This window comes from Canariomyces notabilis (genome assembly GCF_033297395.1).
Source record: "Canariomyces notabilis strain CBS 508.74 unplaced genomic scaffold N656scaffold_27, whole genome shotgun sequence".
In the NCBI taxonomy this organism is placed as follows: Eukaryota; Fungi; Ascomycota; class Sordariomycetes; order Sordariales; family Chaetomiaceae; genus Canariomyces; species Canariomyces notabilis.
Window position 1 is genome coordinate 115,091 of NW_027041849.1, and position 18,718 is coordinate 133,808.

An 18,718-nucleotide genomic window follows, 5' to 3' on the forward strand; every position below is an offset into this window, starting at 1 on the left:
GTAGCGGTTAGGACTAAGTCAGGTACCTAGGTAGATATCGACTCGGAAGTCGGAACATCTCGCTGCCAGCAATGAAGGCAATCAAGTTATAAGCAGATCTCCCTGAATTAGTTCCCATGCTTTTGCGAGATACTCGCTCAGACACCTACTGTCTTTCAACGACCAGCATATTCTGTTGTGGATTCTCAAAACTGCAGTGCTTGATTCCAGTCTGTGAACAGTGTGAAGTGTCTTCGGTTTACCTCCATGTTATTGGTTCGACATGGAGTCGCTCCATGTCGAGCACCAGGCTTGTCTACTCCAAACCATACCTACTCAGGGAGTCAGATAGTGTATGGAAAGACTATAACAATGGGAGCACCCATTGCATGGATTTGCGATAACTTGAAGCATCTGGGAAAGAGACGGATGACACCAACAATCCTAACTCCAGATCATGATGGGCAATATGATCCATGGATATGTGCGACCTACAGACGGGAGTATACCTACTCGTACTTGTCCTTATTACTGCATGCGATTGCCCAGCTTGCTATATCCCATGTATATCTATTCGAGCAATGACTACTATGTGTTAAGGTGACAGCGGCGCTCGGGATCTACCTGAATCTTCCTGTTGATTCTCCATTTCTCATCCGTACTAGTAGCGAGTCTCCTTTCATTGACTGCAGTGACGTGCAACCGTTTACCGGCACAACAGGCTTCCTATGCTCACTCGGGACCATTGACCGACATGAGCCACTCACCGTACAGTCTCCGGGCACCTGCTTTGGCTTCCTCCAATCTCCACAAAGGTTCTCGGGATGTTTGGCGCAACAATATATCTTCCCCTTGCCTCCCCCTTGGCCATCTGTCCCTGGTATTTAGCCTTGCGAGGATCGTCAAAATTTACCCGCTTCTCATTAGACGACTTGCATCGACATAATATCAAAATCGTGCTGCTGCTATTCTTGGACGACATGCATTGTACATGTATAATGTCCAGTCCCGACGCTGTGGAAACATCACGGCGACATCTCCACTCAATGCTGCAGCATACTGTATTTGTATGCCAGTGTTGTTCTTAACCTTGAGGGGAATCAAATCACTCACGACAGTTACCTGGCTAGTGTAAGTACATCACAGAGTGCTATGCCTCCCTGTGGCCACCCGGCTAGGTCAAGAGAGGGAGGGTGAGCCCCAAAGCTTAGCCAGTTTCACCACCACACCCTCCAAGCCTTTCTACGGTTACAGTTGCAAGTACCTACCTACCTTACCTAGGTACTACCCCGCAAGTCAGTAGAGTTCCAAGATGGTAAAAGTCTGGTGGCTATATGGGAAAAAGCTTGACTTCTTAGAAGTCCCTCATCTAGTACTTTATGAGGTGAGTTGACACTACCAGTGGTAGATATAGTAAGGTACCTATACCCATCGTTCAGCATCCATGATCCTAGGCGAGCTTACGTCGACCTCATATACTGCAGTTGCAATAGCTCCACACATCCAGCCTCACGGTCTAGACTCCCCCGGACCTAAACTGGAGAGAATCCCGAGCGTTACAGTCGTTACCGGCACTTGAGAGGCTAAGCGTGAGCCAAGATCCCGGGATGGACGGGCCGTGGGCATTCGAAACGGCGACATCTTAGGCCCTGCTAGTGAAGGTTAAAGTCAACAAACAGGTTTGGGATGATAGCAACAAATACTGTGTACCTAATTAGCGAGGTGTCTACACCCGGTCGGTTGACCGGGTCCTTGGAACTACTAAAGAAGTCGAGAACATTGAAGCGATCAGCGTGGGCATAGAAGCCAGGACAGCGAACCGGCTATTTGCATCTAATGATGATCTCCGCGAATCGCGACATCAACCTTGAACGGTCCTGAGCATCTCGTTGGGCGGAAAAATAGAGACGGCTCTGGAAATTGAACATTTACCGGGAACGACGCTACGGTCTCTTGAATTCCATATTGAAACTCAATCTCCAGCCGTGCTTGTTCAAGGTATATTCGGTTCCGTCTATATTGAGTCGCTTGCGAGAATCTTCCCCATGCGCTCCACTTGGAGAGGCCCAGGCTTGACGCCATCACCATGGCTGATGAGACTCACGACTATCAGGCCAAGGAGCAGAATGAGGTGATTTGAGGACGACCTCATCGACCGCTGTGTTGGGTTGCAGTCTCAGAATCGCCATCAACAATCCACCTTCGCCTGCCCACCCCGCATGTGCCATCAATATATGCAATGCGCCGAACATGCGCATTACCCCTGAGCCGGAAGAGTCCAAGAGCCATCTAGACTCCACGGTGGTAAGATAAGGACATCATCTGGGCATATAAAGCGCCAGCGAGGGGTATTGGCCGAAGGCGTCCATCAGTTTTTGATCCGCGTCAGTCACCGCTGCCCTGACTTGAGACTCTATCAAGAACCCGCCAACATGACTCGGATTCTCTTCGCTCTCTTTGCTGCGGCCGCTGCAATCCAGCAAGCCGTCGCCGTTCCCGTTGCCCAGGGCGATGGAGGAGCCGTGGTTGCTCCCACGGCTACTCGCAGCCGCACCCCGCGCCCGACGGTCGTGCCCCCGACCCCGACCGCTCCTCGTCCCACGGTCACCCGCCGTCCTCGCCCTACGAGGTCGGTTACCGCTACCCGGGCTCCGAGGCCGACTGTAACCCCATCGGGCCCACCCCTACCCCCGCGACCTACCGCGACGAGGCCCCCCCGGCCGACCTCGACCCCGACTCGTGCTCCCCGTCCTACCACGACGCGGGCCACTCGGCCAACCACGGCCCCGACCCGCTCTCCTCGGCCTACCCCGACACGAGTTCCCCCGACTCGGTCTCCCAGGCCTACCCCAACACGCTCGCCTCGGCCTACTACGGCTCCCACTCGCTCTCCCAGGCCGACGCCTACGCGGTCGCCACGGCCGACCACGGCTCCGACCCGTTCTCCCAGGCCTACCCCAACACGGTCGCCACGTCCCACCCGCTCTCCCCGGCCCACCCCAACACGAGCTCCCCCGACCCGGTCTCCCAGACCCACCACGGCTCCAACCCGTGTTCCGGCGCCGACCAGGCCCGCCCCAACTTTCACCCTGGTGCCGCGGCCGCCGACTGACAACTAAGTGCCCAAGCAGGAGGGCTTGATACGTTGCATCGATGGCGATGGCGTATGGGTCAGGAACTCGACCGTGACTACCTCGACTAGGTTGGCGAGTGGATGATAGTAGGAGCTGGAGGTAGATGGGACGGGAGTCGGATTTGTTCAAGTTGAGAGGAGGCCTGTTTCGCGCTTTTGCTGCGTACATAAGTACTTGATCTCGCCCCCTTTTTTTCTGACAAGTGACGACGTTGGTTGTCTGGTATTGATGTGTGCGCCTCTGCTTCTATCCTGGTACTGTCAGTCATGATAAAAGGCATCCATGCTGGCTTCTCTGTCGGTCCATTCATGGCTTGAAGCCAGAGGACGACATGAGCCGCGGGCCGCATCGGGTCAATGGTGAAGACTTCGGATATTTGTCACTTGTTCGATCCTCTCAAATTAAAATAGGCACGAAGGCTTGCCGATAGTTGACATAAGTCCTCTAGTAGCCGGTTTCTTGTGGAAACAATGCTGAGATATTTTCCGGTATGTTCTCTGGTGAACCTGTTGGCATAATGGGTGTCTCGGATCGAATCTTCGCCCACGTCATCGTCGTCACAGCAGTGCGTGCCGCATCTTTCATGTTCCCTCAAGGTGAAGCTTGAGATAGCCGTAGGTAGGACGTGGGGTCTGTCTGAGAGTACCCTATGTAAATTGCAACGACTATGTCGTTAGTATCTTCAATCCCATCGGACTGACATGTTTGACTCAAGGTCGAGATAATAAGATAGGATAGGATCTGCCACTGGCTATCTGGGGATATCTCCATGCTTCCAACGCAGTTACCAATGTCTGCAATCTTGAGACTTGAGGTAGATGCCCGCTCGGTTGCACGAATCGCAGGCACAGGAATCAAGGCAAGAGAGCCGGATGCTTAGTTTACTAGCGTCGAGCATGATGATCGCCGCTCGAATGCTGTGAAGGTGTGTCGCGACTGGTTCCACACGGCGTTGATGCCTAATGTTAATGGTGTCGTATTCCCTGTCACTGTCCATGAGTACAGGTAGTGTAGGTGTGATACCCATAACATCTTGAGGGGTAAGTCATGCTGTGTACTGTGTCGACGGGCGAGGAATTTGATATCCCCCGTCCGGATAGGTATGGATGTTGGCAGTGGTGAGAACGATAAGATCAGAGGACACTTCGCAAGCAAGTTGCCAAGTTGGAAGTGAGAAATCAATTATCAAACAGATTCCCCAATCCACCACACATTGGTCTAGCAGGCTGATTAAATGGCTGCCGCCCATCGATGGGTTCATGGGAAATGTCAGATCGACACAACAAATAGGTAGTCAACGCAGGCCCCAGACACGGCCACCAGGTCCAACGGAGAGGGCCGGCAGCCAGACAAAACGTTGGAAATCTGGAAATCTGGGGAAGTTCGCCCCGCCCAAACCGGGAAGCGGCATTGCCCGTAACGCCAAGCCCTGCTCCACTCCCGCCTAAAACCCCGCTGTTACCCCACAGTTTGTGGCTCGACCTGGAACCACTACCGCACCACTTGCAGGCCACCTCTGGCGCCACCTGCCGAAGCAGTTCCCCTTCTGTGGTGGGATGCATGCGATGCATATGCTTTACAACCTGCGTTTATGAGCCGACGCTCAGCTGTGTGAGCCGACTCAGGCAGCCTGGCGGCAGTTCTAAACTGTCATACATTCTTTTTTCACGTTTGAGGGAGGAATCCCCCCGAATCTTTCCATTTCTGGCACGCAGCGTCCTTGAACTTTAACTTCCAGTTCTCCGAGCTCTGTTTCGTCACTTATCTTCTCCCTTAGCCGAGGCCGAACCGATCTCCGGGGCACTACTCCGTACTTTGGATCTCCACTTGCTGTCATTTAAAGCCAACAATTATCAACAACCTACACTTCGGGAAACGAGACGTGATTAGTTCACCTCCGTGGATCTGGCTGGCCTAATACCATCACCATCACTACAATCGATCTCAAACTCAAAATGAACCGCCAACAACCACCCTCCCGCCCCCTCTCGACCTCGGCACGTGTTCATCCGAGCTACCTCCCCTATCTACACAACGCCTCTCGCAACGGAATGAAGAGCATAAAATGGTATGTTTGTTTACATTAGAGGGCTCTGAAATAGAACCCATCTAACCTTCCCACTTTCAACCCAGGGTCCCTCCCCTCGTAGCCGTCGTTGGCGCGGGCTACGGCATCGCGAGCTACCGCGAAGCACAGGGCTCGCAGCGCCTCGCAGCAGCCGAGCAGGCCGAGGCCGAGAGGCGGCGCAGGAACGCTGCCTTGGCCGATGCCTACGGTGACCGGAGCAGCCTGGAGGAGCTGGAGAGGGCCATCAAAGTCTATGAGGCCCAACAACGGAGCGATTCATGAACAGTCCCGTGGCCTGATTGTTTTGGCCAATTGTTGATTTTATTTAAGCATCATTGATATCCGGCATTCTTACAAGGGGGAAATGGCGTTGGGCGGCGTTAGGTGTTTGTTGGTCGGGTCTGCTGGCTGCTTCTACGGCTGTCAGTGTTCTGTTTGCATAAGGGGCTTGAGGGACGATGCGTGATCGCATGTGGGAACCAGGGGGTTCAGAAGTCGGGATACGGGGAAAGGAAGATCTCTTCTCATGTTTACGGTATTAATGACCACTCATCTTGTGTCTACCAATAGCGCAAAAACTCAACTGCACGAAACAGTCGACCGTCGGAAATAGGCGGCCGTTTATTTGGCCTCCGGCGGACACGAAGTATCCACTGAAACCGTAGGCATTGCTTGGAGACTATCTGTCTTGGACACCAGTTCATTTTATCGACGATGCGGAAACAGCCGGCCAGCAAATTGAATCTGTATGGCTATCGATGCGTAGAACTCAAGACAGAGTGGCCAAGATAACGGCTTTAGGTATGTACAGTACAATGAGAGATCTTGCCAAGCTTCTGCTGTGTAACATATGAACACCATGTCAGTCCTCTCAGCCCAATCATGGGCAGTTACTCGGGAGGACCTAGTGAGACATGCATCCATTCTGAGAGTCCGAAATGCCCTGGGACATTTACAGCGCTGTTTCGTAGAGACACTGCTGCCATGCATCCGCTACACAGATGCCTAATGCACTATATCCTACTGCAGTCCGGTTCAATGAGTGCCTTGGCGAGATCGTGAAAGCAGGGTCACAGTGCCTTGAAACCTTTGACAGACTGGCTCAAACGGTGCCGAGATACTCAGACAATTGTTTGGTTTCAGCTCTTGAGAGCTTTCTTCTTGGAACTTTTGTTGCCCTTGGCAATCTCTTCTTCCTCGCTCTCCCAATCTCCGTCCTCTTCCATCTTGGCATTGACTTGCTCTTCAGCATCACCCTCGAGCCCTTCACTGTCAAACGCGTCCTCGTCGTACATGTCGCTGTCGTAGTCGTCGATATCCATCTCGTCATCATCTTTGTCTCCCTCGGTGCCACCCGACTTTTTATTGGCCTCCTTCGCCTTGCGTTTCTTCTCCACGTTCTCCTTTTGCTGCTTCTTGCGGGCCTCCTTTTCCTTCTTGCGCTGCTCCCATCTCTTTTCCAGCTCCCTGATCTCCTCCTTCGTCTTGTGAACGTACTCATGCCACATGACCTTGCCCGAGCAGAGCCCTTCCTCCACCTTGGTCATGCGCAGCCGCATGCGCGGTCCCAGCTCTACTAACTTCACCGCGCGTCGCTCGACATTGTCGTTGGCGCCGGCATCTTCATCGTCACTGTCTTGTTTCCCAGTAGCTCTGGGCTTGCCGCTGTGGACCTTCTTCGTGGTCGTCTCGAGAACTTCGACTTCAGCATCCGTCTCAGGCTCGCTACCGCTTGTCCCGTCGGTCTGGTACCCATCCCCGTTCTCTCCGCCAATCATAAACTCGGATATGTCTTGTAGATTTCCAAGGTTTGGAAGACCACCCTTCTTCCCCTTTTTGGATTTGAGCAGCTTCTCGGCAGCGTTGAGCCGCCTCAGCGGCTTCGACAGTCCCACCGCTTTAGTGGTAATGGCGTAATGCCTGAAATTCAAGATGAATGTTCCGTCGTCTTCGGGGGACTGCTCTCGGTTCAGGAGCAACACTCTCCTAATCGACTTGAGCGGCGTTGTCTGGGGGTTGATTGGTGGGAAGAGTGATTGGAAGGCGGTAGTGGTGAGGGACTCAAGATGTCTAGGGACTTTTGAATTCGCGTCGGAGGAAGGATTGGTGAAGTTATTCATGACTAGCTACGGCGATGGTCAGCTTAGAAGCAGAGCGCGGGATATATTGGGGGCTTCTAACCAAGGGCGGTGTTATAAATTCTTTGCCGCCTCCTTTAGGATGCCTCTGTGCCCTCCGGACATCCTTCGTCAGAGAATACTTTTCGACCCTGAAGTGAAATGTAGGACCACGGGGCGCCACGGCCAGTCGCAGGTTGGTGTTTCCCGATGAGGATCGCGAAAACAAAAGGAGGTGAGTTACTCCAAGCGGGCCGCACATCGTAACATAATCTCGTAGCCTATTTGCCTTCCGCTCTTTGAGACGCGACGCGGTCCCGGGCTCCATCACTCGACGAACATCGGCGGCCAACTGGCTGACGCTGGTTCCAACCTCGCCAGCACCAATTCGAATCACCATGCTCTTGGGGTCCCGCGGATTGGCATGGCCATTGACGGCAGCCGGGGTTGCCGGGTTGTTTGCGCCGACATGGGTTCTCTTTTTTGTACGTCGTCTCGCCATGGTAGTCGACGGCTTGGGATCATCTGGTGTTGAGATGGTTTAAGATGGTCTGCAGTTGAAGCTCCAGGGCCAATTGCCGGTCGACAAGGTGTCGGCGAAAATTTCGGTGGGGCAGTTCTTATCGTGCATGCTCCCCACTTGATAAGCCCGAATTTTGGCGCAACCCTTGGCTTCCATCGTCCAAGTTCACGACCTCGAGACGACCAAAAACATTTCAGAGCAGAAGATCGACCTATAAATCACAGCCAGAATGTCAACCAAACGCAGAAAAATATCCCACGACTCCGGAGCTACGGGAGGTGACTCTCCCGAGGCACGAACTACCCAATCGAAGACCAAGCCCGCTCCAAAGCCCAAAGATCCATCACCACCGTCGACCTCCGATGCCGACTCTGCCACCCTTGACAATGGTCCTAAGCAAGAAACCGGGGATGCTGCTCCCAAGTCATTTGCCGACCTAGTATGGGACCTATATATGGCTTCCGAGGCGAGCAATACTGACATGGAGGGCAGGGGATCGTCGACTCACTTTGCGACGCCTGCGACAAGCTCGGATACAAGAGGCCAACCCCGATTCAAGAACAGGCAATCCCCCTTGCCCTGCAGAACAGAGATATCATTGGTATTGCTGAGACTGGAAGCGGCAAAACGGCTGCGTTTGCGCTCCCGATTCTCCAAGCTCTCCTCGACAAACCTCAGCCCCTCTTCGCCTTGGTTCTCGCGCCCACAAGAGAGCTTGCCGCCCAGATTGCGCAGGCGTTCGAAGCGCTTGGATCCCTAATATCGCTTCGATGTGCTCTTATACTCGGTGGTCTGGACATGGTACAACAAGCCATTGCGCTCGGGAAGAAGCCCCATGTAGTTGTTGCGACCCCTGGTCGGTTGTTAGATCACCTGGAGAAGACGAAGGGCTTCAGCTTGTAAGTTGCGCCCAGTCTTGGTCAGCCCGACCGGCGCAGAGCACTTGGATTCGATTTGTCAAAAGCATCATACTTACTTCTGGCACAATAGACGCAACCTTCGCTATCTGGTCATGGACGAAGCTGATCGGTATGCCACCCCTTTCGCAGCCTTAAACGTCATTCTAACAACGGTTAGCCTACTTGACATGGACTTTGGGCCAATTCTTGAAAAGATCCTCAAATTCCTCCCGAGAGAACGGAGGACATTCTTATTTTCTGCCACGATGTCCAGCAAAGTCGAGAGTTTGCAGAGGGCCAGTCTTCGCGACCCTCTCAAAATCAGCATTTCATCGTCCAAGTACCAGACGGTATCGACACTGGTTCAGAACTACATTTTCATCCCCCACATGCACAAGGACACTTACCTGATATACCTGTGCAACGAGTTCGCTGGGAAGACTATCATCATCTTCACACGGACGGTTCTCGAGACACAGAGAATCGCCATCCTCCTCCGCACGCTCGGCATGGGTGCAATTCCCCTTCACGGCGGGCTCTCCCAATCAGCCCGTCTTGGTGCTCTCAACAAGTTCCGTGCCGGTTCCCGCGAGATTCTCGTGGCCACGGACGTGGCCGCACGTGGTCTCGATATCCCCAACGTGGATTGTGTCCTCAACTTTGACCTGCCGCAGGACTCCAAAACATACGTGCATCGTGTCGGCCGTACCGCTCGTGCCGGCAAATCGGGGCATGCGATAAGTATTGTCACGCAATAGTAAGTCCTTACCCGAACACAGAAAGTTTGTCGCCCGCAAAATCTAACCCTGATGAAGCGATCTCGAAATCTGGTTGCGCATCGAAGCGGCGCTGGGGACAAAGCTCAAGGAATATTCCCTAGAGAAGGATGAGGTCATGGTGTTCAAGCCGCGTGTCGAGGAGGCGCAGAGGCATGCCAAAAACGAGATGAAGGCTTTGATTGAGGACCGTGGCAAGAAGGGCTCGGTGCTGAAGGGCGGCAAGGGCCGGAAACGGGGAGCGCCAGGGACAAACAGGGATGATATGGACGCCGAAGAGGGATAATCGTAGAAGAAGGATAGTCGTTGACCAGAATGAAGATTGGGCGGCTCTATAACGATATGCGAGTGGGCGGTGTAAGTAAAGTACGTGAGTAAACAGAAAAAAAGCGTGATTGATCGAGGAATCGAACCCAAAAAGAGAAGCAGACGTTCGAGCCTGGGCAGAAGTCCGGGACAGTCTTTCGTCAACCAGAGCCTGTCCAGGGATTTTCTCAACGCCTGCGCTGGAACCGTTACACCACAACGCCGTTGAAGGTGTAGTGGTTCCTGTTGAAGACCTGCCGCCTTACACATGCCTATATACCCCCGCCCATCGCCCACCTCATGTATCAAAGAACCGGCCAAGTGTTCATTACAGCAGTTGCCTTTCACAACGGAAACTGAGGTGCTAACGCTTGGTCAACGGCGTCGGATATGTACAACTCTCCAACACTGACACGCCCACTGGCCTCCATTCACCCGCCCTCCGTCAGTACCCTAGTCCAATCAAACTTCCTCCACCGCTTCTTGAACCCGTCCACCCGCTCGTCATTCCTCGTCCACTTCCCCTGCCGCTTAATCACGTCCGGCTCGGTATCCAGCATGCCCCCAATAACCTCCCTCGCAAACAAATCCCCCTTTGGCCACCGGTCCTCATCCTCCACTACGTGGCCTAACCCCCCATCCAGATTAAACCACACATGAAAGTAGGGCATCTCCTTCGCCAAACTCCGACGAAACGCCAGCTTGCCCAGCCCCTCGCGGGCCTTCTTGGCGGTATCAATGATCTTCTTGTGCTGGGACCACTCCTCATCGGCCGACAGCATGGCCTCGCGAAAAAAGACCGGGGCCGTGTCGCCCAACTCATAAGGAATGGGGACGGCGACGAGAGCGGCGTGCAGGCGACGCCGGTGCGCCGCGGCCGCGTTCTCATAGAAAAGAATCTCGCGCCCCTGCTCGTGGTACAGGCGCGTCAGGGCCTTCATGAAGTTGCGCATCTCCTCCCACTCGTCGTCGTCGCACTCGAGCAGGTTGGTGCGGTGGGACAGCGGGACGATGACGGCGCCGCCCTCGGCGCCCGTCAGCTCCGGCGCTGTGGGCAGGGAGAGGTAGGTGCGCGTGCCGAGCGAGATGACGGGGGCGAGGGGTTGGTTCTGGGGCGGCGCCCGGTCCTCGTGGTAGCAGAGCGGGCACGTGTCCAGGATGCGGTTGAGTTTCTTGTACTCGGCCACGGCAACGTTTTTAAGCGAGGCTTCGTTCTTGTGCACCCTCCGGGCGAGCTTCTCGGCGTTTTCGTCGAGGTACTCAAGGTCATTGTCGAACTTGGCGTCTTTGGCGATGCGCTCGGCTAAGCGGAGACCCTCGCCGCCGGCTTGTCCCCGTGTCCGCCGCTCCTCACGCACCATGTCCTCGATGGACATGTCTTCGTTGGCTTCGACTTGGCCACGCTCGAGGCCCCGCTTGTTGGTCACGGCTTTGACTTCGCCTCGAGGGCCGGCTAGCATGCGATTGTGGGAGGCGTCGAGGACAATGGCATTGCTCGAGGCGGCTCCGGTCTTGAAGGCTGCCATGGCGGCGTTGTACTCCTTCTCGAGCTTGTCGGCTTCAGGGGCATTGCGCAGCTTCGCTTTCATGAGTTGAGCGCGCATCCGGTTGAGGGCGGACTGGTCCATTGGGGGAGCTGGTTGGATCATGTCCTCGATGACCAAGCCCTGCTCGGGTTGTGGAGGCGGAGAGCGCGCTGGTTCGGGCCGCGTCTTGGAAAGTCGCTCGGAATACAGTTCGCCTGTTGGCTTCTCCTTGCCGACGTAGCCCTCACCGTATACTTTCCGCCTGTCTAGTTCCATCTTCTCCTCCCTTGCGTCGTCAAAGTCTTGTAAGCTGCCAAATCTCTCCACCGCAACATCATCGACCGAGCGACCGGTCTGCTCGGCAATTGTGTAAACCGCTTTCAATTTAGTCATCCTCCATTGGGAGCCCTCGTCCCCGAACTTGTAGTTCACTTCCCGGGCCTTGATTGGCGCCAGTTCCTCAACGCTGTCTCCTACCTCAGCCAGCCTTGTATTCAGCTCTCGCTTGTGCAGCACCCTTTTTGATTCTTCTCTCACAGGCGAAGGGCTCTTCCTCTTGGTCCCCCTGTGGAGGTAGTCTACGTCGAGAGCGGATGGCGCCGTCATCCACGAATCTCGAACGAGGGGGACGGTTTCGTCCGGAGCCTTCTCTTCGTCAGGCAACGGAAGGTCCTCCTTTGGGTCCGATTGCTTCAGGTCCTTGGGGTCCTTTCCTCGCCGTCTCTCGTGGTTGCCAACCACACGGTCTCTCGAGCCATCCCTGGACCGATTCCTAGGACTGCGCCGATCCCTAGGCGCCTCTTCCTCGTCTTCCCGGGAACGGCGCGACCGTTTATGCCGATGCCGGTCCTCATCTAAATCATCATCTCTGGATCGGTGATGCGAGCGCCGTTCCCTATCGCTATCGTGGCTCCTATGCTCGTCTCTTTCTCGATCTTTGTGTCTGTGTCTGTGGCTGTGTCTGTCTGCATCGTGATCGCGGTGATGGTGCCTGTGTCTCCGTTCGCGCTTGTCTTCTTTCTCCCGGGCTGCGCGGTCCCGCTCAGCTTTCTCGGCCGCTAGCGCTTTCTCAAAATCTTCGAGACTATTCATTCTGGCTTGCGGCACTGATACTGGTAGGATTGCGAGTGCTGAAGTTGTCAATCAAATGCCAAGCCAAGATTGGAAAGTTCAAACTTGTGAGGTGACGTTATCGTAGGTTACACTACGGTGGATGATTAAGCTAGCTTACAAGGTTTATCTAGTGTGACCCACAAGGCTGTAAAATCGACGCCCCATAAGTCGACGGTGATGAGATTGTTCTGTCTCGTTTTTCCCATCTTCCTTTTGGCTTTGCATTGGCAGTTTCTACCCTAGTGTCAAATTATTTCCTGGCAGTCGACCGCTCGGTGCATATGTCATGATAATGTTTTAGAAGACTGGTCATTTTGCTCCATCAAGCTTCTTTTGCGCATTCGAGCTATTTTAAGCTAGTCCCCGCTTCCAGTGATATCAGAGTTACCGAATCCGTTATTCTGTGAGAGCAATACGTATCTTGTGGCTCAACGCCCAGCCAAATCCACCATAACCCACAACAAAATTTCAATTGTAGGCCACCTTACAGATTTCCATCATCATACAATGAGCGTATTGAAGCCATCAATCTTGCGCACGCATCGATGACCTTGAGTAGGTTGATGCCAGTCCGAAAGCTCGGTCGTTGCGAAGCTCAGGGTCAGGAATTGGAGCGAGGCTGCCATTGCTTACATAAGCCTGTATTGATTCTTCAAGACACCCTGGCAGATGCAGCAAAGGAATTAGGAATGTACTCATTACACTATTGCAAATAGCTTTATCAGGTCGTCGCTCAGTAAGTATAACATTTTAGGTTTTCATTTGCCTTTCAGAGGTATTTAAAAGTCAAATGTGTGCAAGCATATGGCTTGCTCTTCCGTCCTGCAAGAGAGTGCAAGGGGATGAGCGTGTGTAGTGAATTGCGCCACATGCTCTCACAGAATAATGTTTTCACAGAGTTATGGAGTATCCAGGCTCGCCAGGCAACAAGATGCTTCCCTGTTCAACTCCATTGGAACCTTTGTCACAGTCTCATCTACTGTGCAGATCTGTGAAGCATTCTCTGTCGTTGTTTCTACTTCAAGCACCGCGATACTGCCAGGAGTATTGAGTAGTACACGTCTCTTTAGAGTCCCCATGATCTTGAGATCTAGGTAGATAGGTAGGCAATTCTCGGAGACATTGACCGAACAACAACAGAGATTCAGGTGTGTCTTGTATTCTTTCTTGTTCTTATCCATCTTGTCTATACCACGACACGAGTTACCATACCCACTCTCTTATCCATCATTCTTCTAAGCCCCTCCTGAACTTACTCAGCCCCGGCAACGGGCCGCCACCTCTTCGGAGACCCGGTTATCCGGTGCCGAGCTACTCACTGGGGTTCTTGGGGGACCAACCGAGTACCGCGACCCGACGCTGGCCCTTACCCGGCGATTTGGAATTGCGAGACAAAGATAGGCCAACGGCATGTATTGTATGTACAAGATCGCATTCATACCGTTCCTTTTCCGCGTAAATACGTGCACAAAGATCCGAGTACTAATCGAGCGGACTCTTTGTTATCAGGCCTCCGTTTCTTGCATACCCCGGGCAGCACAGCATCGGCCAGTCGCGGATGCAAGCATCAGGGAATTCGCCTGTTCCGAAGGTTTCTGGGCTTGGGCTGACATCCAAACAGGACAGAAACCTCCTCTCGGCATGGTAATGGCCGCCCCTTGCATCGCGGAGCGGAGTTCGCGTGGGCTTGGCTGGGCAGCGGATTGAAGCCTAGATTTGAGAGAGCATACCAATGATGAGAGCAGTGCATGTTTCTCCAGGATAGCTAATGGAATAGTGAATCTAAATAGATTATATTCGTAGTTGATCATCGAGCATCATGAAAGCCTTTCCAAACTCCTGCGTCCGAACATCAAAACATCCTCTTGTACCCACATAGACAAAGCTTCAAACAAGACCGTTGGGTATAAATCAAAAGCCATCCAGTATTACCTTGAAGCCCCTAAGGTTGCGGTAACAGATGCGAACCAGTTCACTGCGCGTAATTGTACCGCTGGGGCAATTGCCCATGCCCGTACTGAGGTTGTGGCGGCACTACCTTGGCGTAATCTGCTGGATTATACGGGGGATAATTGGATGGAGGAGGCATGCGCCTGTCCCCCTTTTGAGCGTCCCGGTGTTCCTCTGTTGTTTCCTGGTGCGGGGCCAGTTGAGATGGGAAGCCCTTGTTATCCGGGGCCCCAACACTTGAAGTATAAGAGGTAGGTCGCGAGCCGCCTGCGGACCACTGCCCTCCCAGCGAGGGATTTGGGCTCGAGTGTGGGGGATCAACAAGCGATTCCCGATGCATTTGCGATTGTGAAATTGGTCGGGGTGACATCCTTGCCGGCTGGAGGTCAGCGGACGCATGGTAGAAATCCCCCGGCATTTCCACAGGCATCTGGTTTTCCACATTCGGTGCGGCCGGAAGCTCCTGCGGTACGGCTTGCGCCTGATCATTGTAGCCTTTGAGGCCTGGCTGAGGATTGTAACCGCTGCCGGCAGTGCCGGGTCTGCGTACAGACTGTAGGCGGGGAACGTTATACGGCATGACTGGCGAAGCCGCCGTCATTGGCGGCGAGTTCCCGCCAAGGGTTGGCGAGTAACGAACACCGAGTCCAGTGGGCGACGGCAGCGGCGATCTGAAAGTGCTGCTTCGGTCGGCCGGATTGATCGTCTTGAGCTTCCCATCCTCAATCATCGCCTGAAGCACACCGGCATCGAGCAGTTCGGCCTTCTTGATGATGCGTCTCACCATCTCAGAGCCGGCCTTCTTCATCTGCGACTTGACAAAGCTGTGTACTGTAACATTGCACTTGATCTCAATGTCCTCCCTCAGGTACAGGCCGTCAGAAGGCGCGCCAAGCGCTTTTAACCCGATCTCTGGGATCTCTGGCGGCTCGACGCCGGGTTGGTTGCCGGCGATGCGATACGTGTTTCGCAAATCGACATTCATGGGTGCGTAGATGTGAGTCTGGAGGCCCCACGGCATGTTGTGGAAGCAGCCGTTGAACTTGATGGTCGACGAGCCCATCCTGCCCATGCCTGGTAGGAACTGGATACGCTCCGTGATTTCATACCAGGTCGAATAGTACTCGTCGGTTTCAGCATTTTGTGGAGCTGGGATGGGACGATGTTCGAGAACAAGCGGATTCAGAGTGATAACTTCAGAGTGGGAGTGGAGGATGTCGATTGCCAGCTGCCGCGGGATAAAGCCCGGGATGGGCGTGATCACGGTAAAGGTATCCTTTTTCCGCAACATGGCGGAAGAATTCCCGTTGATCGGATTGCTTGGATTGGATACCTGTTGGGTTGAGAGAACTCGACGGCAATGTGGGATTGCACTGGATCGCGCTGCGCAAGGACCTAGACCAGCAACTGTTGCTGAAAGAAATTGTGAGAAGGGCAGGGGAGATTGACCATCTTATTATCGGGGGCCAGGGTACTGTACTGTTTGGGAGGTCAATCTGCAATTGTGCCACACATTGGTCATTTGTTTGGCCTGGCTACAACTTATTGGTTGTGGCTATGGATGGGCACCAACCGCCCAGAAGGATTTGGATTAATAGCGTCTTTGTCCCCGATACGGCAACATTATTAGAACGATGACGTGAGCCTGCTACAGTTCGTCGGGGCCACTGGGAGAGACCATAACTGTTTCGGGCCTTTCTGTGAGAGTTCTGAGAATCTCCAGTGCTGTACATTTCGCTATCCGTCTCGCTTTGCGCAGCCTTAAGGTAGGTTGGTATGTGCTGCAAAAAGGGAACTGCATGCCCGTGTATATTTGTCCAGCTGCAGGTGCAAACGTTGGGGACAGGCTGCAGTGAGTCGGGTTCTAGCCTAAGCTCTCTCAAGACAGCGGATTCCCCCACCGGCTCCACTCATAACTTAGTCTACATTCGGTTAGGTACGTATGAACAGGTGTTAGCCATACTGTGTAGCCCCGCGGATCCGCAAACCGTTACTGCGGGCCTCGAACAAGTCGAACAGTTTCGCCCCACTATGATAGCATTTTGACCCCACCATGGAATTTCTGCTGCATATCTGAAGTCTGCGGTCCAGACTACTTCTTCTCCGGATTCTTTCACGACTTAAGGACGTATCGCAGATCAAAGCACTCCGCAGGATGGAATCGGAATCAGCAGCGGCAATCACGCCGCAAGGGCAAGCGCCCCAACCTGTGACCATCGTCTGCGTCGGCATGGCAGGTTTGTGATATCCCTCCTCTCCATCTACTGATGTCGCTGATTCTGGGTCTAGGATCTGGCAAGACGACCTTCATGCAAAGAATTAATGCCCATCTACACGCCAAGAAAGAACCACCCTATGTCATCAACCTCGACCCGGCAGTCACTCATGCGCCCTTTCAGAGCAATATCGACATCCGTGATTCGGTCAACTACAAGAAGGTGATGGAAGAGTACAATCTCGGGCCAAATGGGGGGATCATGACATCCCTCAACCTCTTCGCGACAAAAGTGGATCAGGTGCTTGGATTGCTCGAGAAGCGCGCAGCGCCAGACCCCCAGAACCCGAGCCGCAAACCGATCAAGCATATCTTGGTCGACACCCCGGGGCAGATTGAAGTCTTTGTGTGGTCTGCGTCAGGAAGCATCTTGCTCGACTCGCTTGCCTCGTCGTTTCCCACAGTCATCGCCTATATCATTGACACGCCGCGGACCAGCTCCACCTCGACGTTCATGAGCAACATGCTCTATGCCTGCAGCATTCTCTACAAGACCAAGTTGCCCATGATCCTAGTGTTTAACAAGACCGACGCGAAGGATGCGACATTTGCCAAGGAGTGGATGACTGACTACGAAGCTTTCCAGGCGGCTCTGAATGAGGATGAGAATAACAATGCCTTTGGCGGCCAAGAGGGAGGAGAAGGCGTGGGCAGTGGATATATGGGCAGCTTGTTGAACAGTATGAGCCTCATGCTGGAAGAGTTTTACGCTCATCTCAATGTGGTCAGCGTGAGCTCGCTCTATGGTACTGGTATCGACGAGTTCTTCGAGGCCGTACAAGAGAAAGCCGAGGAATTTAGACGGGACTATCAGCCTGAGCGGGATCGCGTGCGGGCCGAGCGGGAAGAGAACAAGAAGAAGCAGCGGGAGAAGGAACTCGAGAAGATGATGAAGGATATGTCAATGGGCGGCACGACGTCAAAAACCGCAGTGGCAGATATCAAGCAGGACGACGACATCGATCCCGTTAGCCCGGATGAGGACAGCGAGGACGAGGTTGATGACGAGGAGGACCGCGAAGGCCTTCAAGCAAGATACGAGGCGGCAATGCTCCACCAGGAGGAGTCAACGGGGACAGAAGCGAGTTTCGCCAAGTATCTCTATTCACAGCGCGGATAGAGCTGTCTGTAGCGGAGGGCTGGCACATCATGGTAGAGCACTTAGGGACTTGGGCCGAGGGGCTTCGGCATGAATAGCATTTATGGGCGTTTGGGCGTGATACCATAATCATTTCTTGGCTATAGCAGAGACAAAATCCGAGGCAGACCTCCCATAATCATATCTGAATGTACCAATCAAAGTGCCTCCCGAAACGCCGATTCCCAACAGATGCTGCCTGCTGTTCGCCGATGAAAAATTCTGCCTTGACACCCGCAAAGAGAGTTGGATACGACCGTACGCTTGTCTCGTTGCAAGCCAAGTGGCCTGCTATCGTGCCTCGAACTGAACCATCCTGCACGTAGTAAAATGTCAACACCTATCCATCTTCCCGCTCATCAGATCTTATATATGCTCACCGCTTCGTCCTCTCCTTGTACAAGACGCGTGCGCCACACTTGTTGCATCTGATAGGCGCACCCTTCTCGAGCGGCACCCGGGCCGCGCAGTCGCCGCAGAGATAGGTCATGGTGGTGTTGTTGTTGTCACCGGCATAGTCGCGCGGCGCGGGGGCACCGCTTCCGCCAAAGCCGCCGGACCACGAGTTTGTGGGGACTTGGTACTGCTCGCGAGACATGATGGTCGAGGTTTTGGTTTTGGGTGAGTCTGATTTCCGATCAGAGTGGTTTGTAAATCCGGATAGGTTTGCGGAAGCGGCGGGGATGGCTGAGATCTGAGAATGAGATGGGGGAGCAAATTTTGGCGGAGGATGACGGCAGAATTCGAGACTAGGGCCAAGGCTGGTTGGGGAATTGGGGCTTCGGGGAGCGTCATGTGACTGTTTAGCTAGCTTACTAAGGTGCCGAAAGTTGCCTGCCGAGCTGCTAAACTGTGATGGCAGGCAAGATCCACATGGATAATTCCAAGCTCCCCGGAGCCGAGGAAGAGCATCT

At 53.8% G+C, this 18,718-nt stretch overlaps 9 protein-coding genes across 9 annotated transcripts; 4 read left to right on the top strand and 5 right to left on the bottom strand.

Annotated features, from left to right (window-relative positions):
- Positions 1-2,065: 2,065 nt before the first annotated feature.
- On the top strand, positions 2,066-3,091 carry N656DRAFT_801194 (uncharacterized protein; the record flags this gene model as incomplete). Its single annotated transcript, XM_064818087.1, has 2 exons — positions 2,066-2,110; positions 2,528-3,091. The coding sequence occupies 2 exons, from the start codon at positions 2,066-2,068 to the stop codon at positions 3,089-3,091; spliced, it is 609 nt and encodes a 202-aa protein (XP_064666639.1).
- Positions 3,092-3,137: 46 nt separating this feature from the next.
- On the bottom strand, positions 3,138-3,947 carry N656DRAFT_354777 (uncharacterized protein). The gene is made up of 3 exons (XM_064809350.1): positions 3,887-3,947; positions 3,538-3,760; positions 3,138-3,479 (listed from the first exon to the last, which is right to left on the bottom strand). Exons 2-3 carry the CDS (start codon positions 3,548-3,550, stop codon positions 3,178-3,180), a joined length of 315 nt encoding a protein of 104 aa, XP_064666640.1. The 5' UTR covers positions 3,551-3,760; positions 3,887-3,947; the 3' UTR covers positions 3,138-3,177.
- A 1,121-nt stretch (positions 3,948-5,068) lies between these two features.
- On the top strand, positions 5,069-5,463 carry N656DRAFT_771246 (uncharacterized protein; the record flags this gene model as incomplete). Its single annotated transcript, XM_064813843.1, has 2 exons — positions 5,069-5,181; positions 5,247-5,463. The coding sequence occupies 2 exons, from the start codon at positions 5,069-5,071 to the stop codon at positions 5,461-5,463; spliced, it is 330 nt and encodes a 109-aa protein (XP_064666641.1).
- An 857-nt stretch (positions 5,464-6,320) lies between these two features.
- On the bottom strand, positions 6,321-7,800 carry N656DRAFT_716553 (Brix-domain-containing protein; the record flags this gene model as incomplete). The annotated part of the gene is made up of 2 exons (XM_064812139.1): positions 6,321-7,307; positions 7,363-7,800. The coding sequence occupies 2 exons, from the start codon at positions 7,798-7,800 to the stop codon at positions 6,321-6,323; spliced, it is 1,425 nt and encodes a 474-aa protein (XP_064666642.1).
- A 170-nt stretch (positions 7,801-7,970) lies between these two features.
- Positions 7,971-9,908, top strand: N656DRAFT_783368 (DEAD-domain-containing protein). The gene is made up of 5 exons (XM_064815940.1): positions 7,971-8,260; positions 8,314-8,720; positions 8,812-8,850; positions 8,899-9,477; positions 9,536-9,908. Exons 1-5 carry the CDS (start codon positions 8,051-8,053, stop codon positions 9,780-9,782), a joined length of 1,482 nt encoding a protein of 493 aa, XP_064666643.1. The 5' UTR covers positions 7,971-8,050; the 3' UTR covers positions 9,783-9,908.
- On the bottom strand, positions 9,740-12,509 carry N656DRAFT_783370 (uncharacterized protein). Its single transcript, XM_064815941.1, has one exon. It carries the CDS (start codon positions 12,418-12,420, stop codon positions 10,234-10,236), a length of 2,187 nt encoding a protein of 728 aa, XP_064666644.1. The 5' UTR covers positions 12,421-12,509; the 3' UTR covers positions 9,740-10,233.
- Positions 12,510-14,255: 1,746 nt separating this feature from the next.
- N656DRAFT_783373 (uncharacterized protein) lies at positions 14,256-15,933 on the bottom strand. Its single transcript, XM_064815942.1, has one exon. It carries the CDS (start codon positions 15,680-15,682, stop codon positions 14,414-14,416), a length of 1,269 nt encoding a protein of 422 aa, XP_064666645.1. The 5' UTR covers positions 15,683-15,933; the 3' UTR covers positions 14,256-14,413.
- Positions 15,934-16,444: 511 nt separating this feature from the next.
- N656DRAFT_783374 (uncharacterized protein) lies at positions 16,445-17,963 on the top strand. The gene is made up of 2 exons (XM_064815943.1): positions 16,445-16,628; positions 16,681-17,963. The coding sequence occupies exons 1-2, from the start codon at positions 16,547-16,549 to the stop codon at positions 17,784-17,786; spliced, it is 1,188 nt and encodes a 395-aa protein (XP_064666646.1). The 5' UTR covers positions 16,445-16,546; the 3' UTR covers positions 17,787-17,963.
- Positions 17,964-18,012: 49 nt separating this feature from the next.
- Positions 18,013-18,533, bottom strand: N656DRAFT_848024 (uncharacterized protein). The gene is made up of 2 exons (XM_064819288.1): positions 18,185-18,533; positions 18,013-18,120 (listed from the first exon to the last, which is right to left on the bottom strand). Exons 1-2 carry the CDS (start codon positions 18,400-18,402, stop codon positions 18,096-18,098), a joined length of 243 nt encoding a protein of 80 aa, XP_064666647.1. The 5' UTR covers positions 18,403-18,533; the 3' UTR covers positions 18,013-18,095.
- Between the last annotated feature and the right edge of the window lie 185 nt (positions 18,534-18,718).

What these genes read in the sequence shown, in the direction of transcription:
- N656DRAFT_783374 (XM_064815943.1), top strand. Translation starts at nt 16,547, where the DNA reads ATGGAATCGGAATCAGCAGCGGCAATCACGCCGCAAGGGCAAGCGCCC. An exon ending in CGTCTGCGTCGGCATGGCAG is followed by an intron (nt 16,629 to 16,680) that starts GTTTGTGATATC and finishes TTCTGGGTCTAG; the next exon opens with GATCTGGCAAGACGACCTTC.
- N656DRAFT_783373 (XM_064815942.1), bottom strand. Translation starts at nt 15,682, where the DNA reads ATGTTGCGGAAAAAGGATACCTTTACCGTGATCACGCCCATCCCGGGC.
- N656DRAFT_848024 (XM_064819288.1), bottom strand. Translation starts at nt 18,402, where the DNA reads ATGTCTCGCGAGCAGTACCAAGTCCCCACAAACTCGTGGTCCGGCGGC. An exon ending in TACAAGGAGAGGACGAAGCG is followed by an intron (nt 18,121 to 18,184) that starts GTGAGCATATAT and finishes TACTACGTGCAG; the next exon opens with GATGGTTCAGTTCGAGGCAC.
- N656DRAFT_783370 (XM_064815941.1), bottom strand. Translation starts at nt 12,420, where the DNA reads ATGAATAGTCTCGAAGATTTTGAGAAAGCGCTAGCGGCCGAGAAAGCT.
- N656DRAFT_783368 (XM_064815940.1), top strand. Translation starts at nt 8,051, where the DNA reads ATGTCAACCAAACGCAGAAAAATATCCCACGACTCCGGAGCTACGGGA. An exon ending in AAGACGAAGGGCTTCAGCTT is followed by an intron (nt 8,721 to 8,811) that starts GTAAGTTGCGCC and finishes CTGGCACAATAG; the next exon opens with ACGCAACCTTCGCTATCTGG. An exon ending in GTCATGGACGAAGCTGATCG is followed by an intron (nt 8,851 to 8,898) that starts GTATGCCACCCC and finishes AACAACGGTTAG; the next exon opens with CCTACTTGACATGGACTTTG.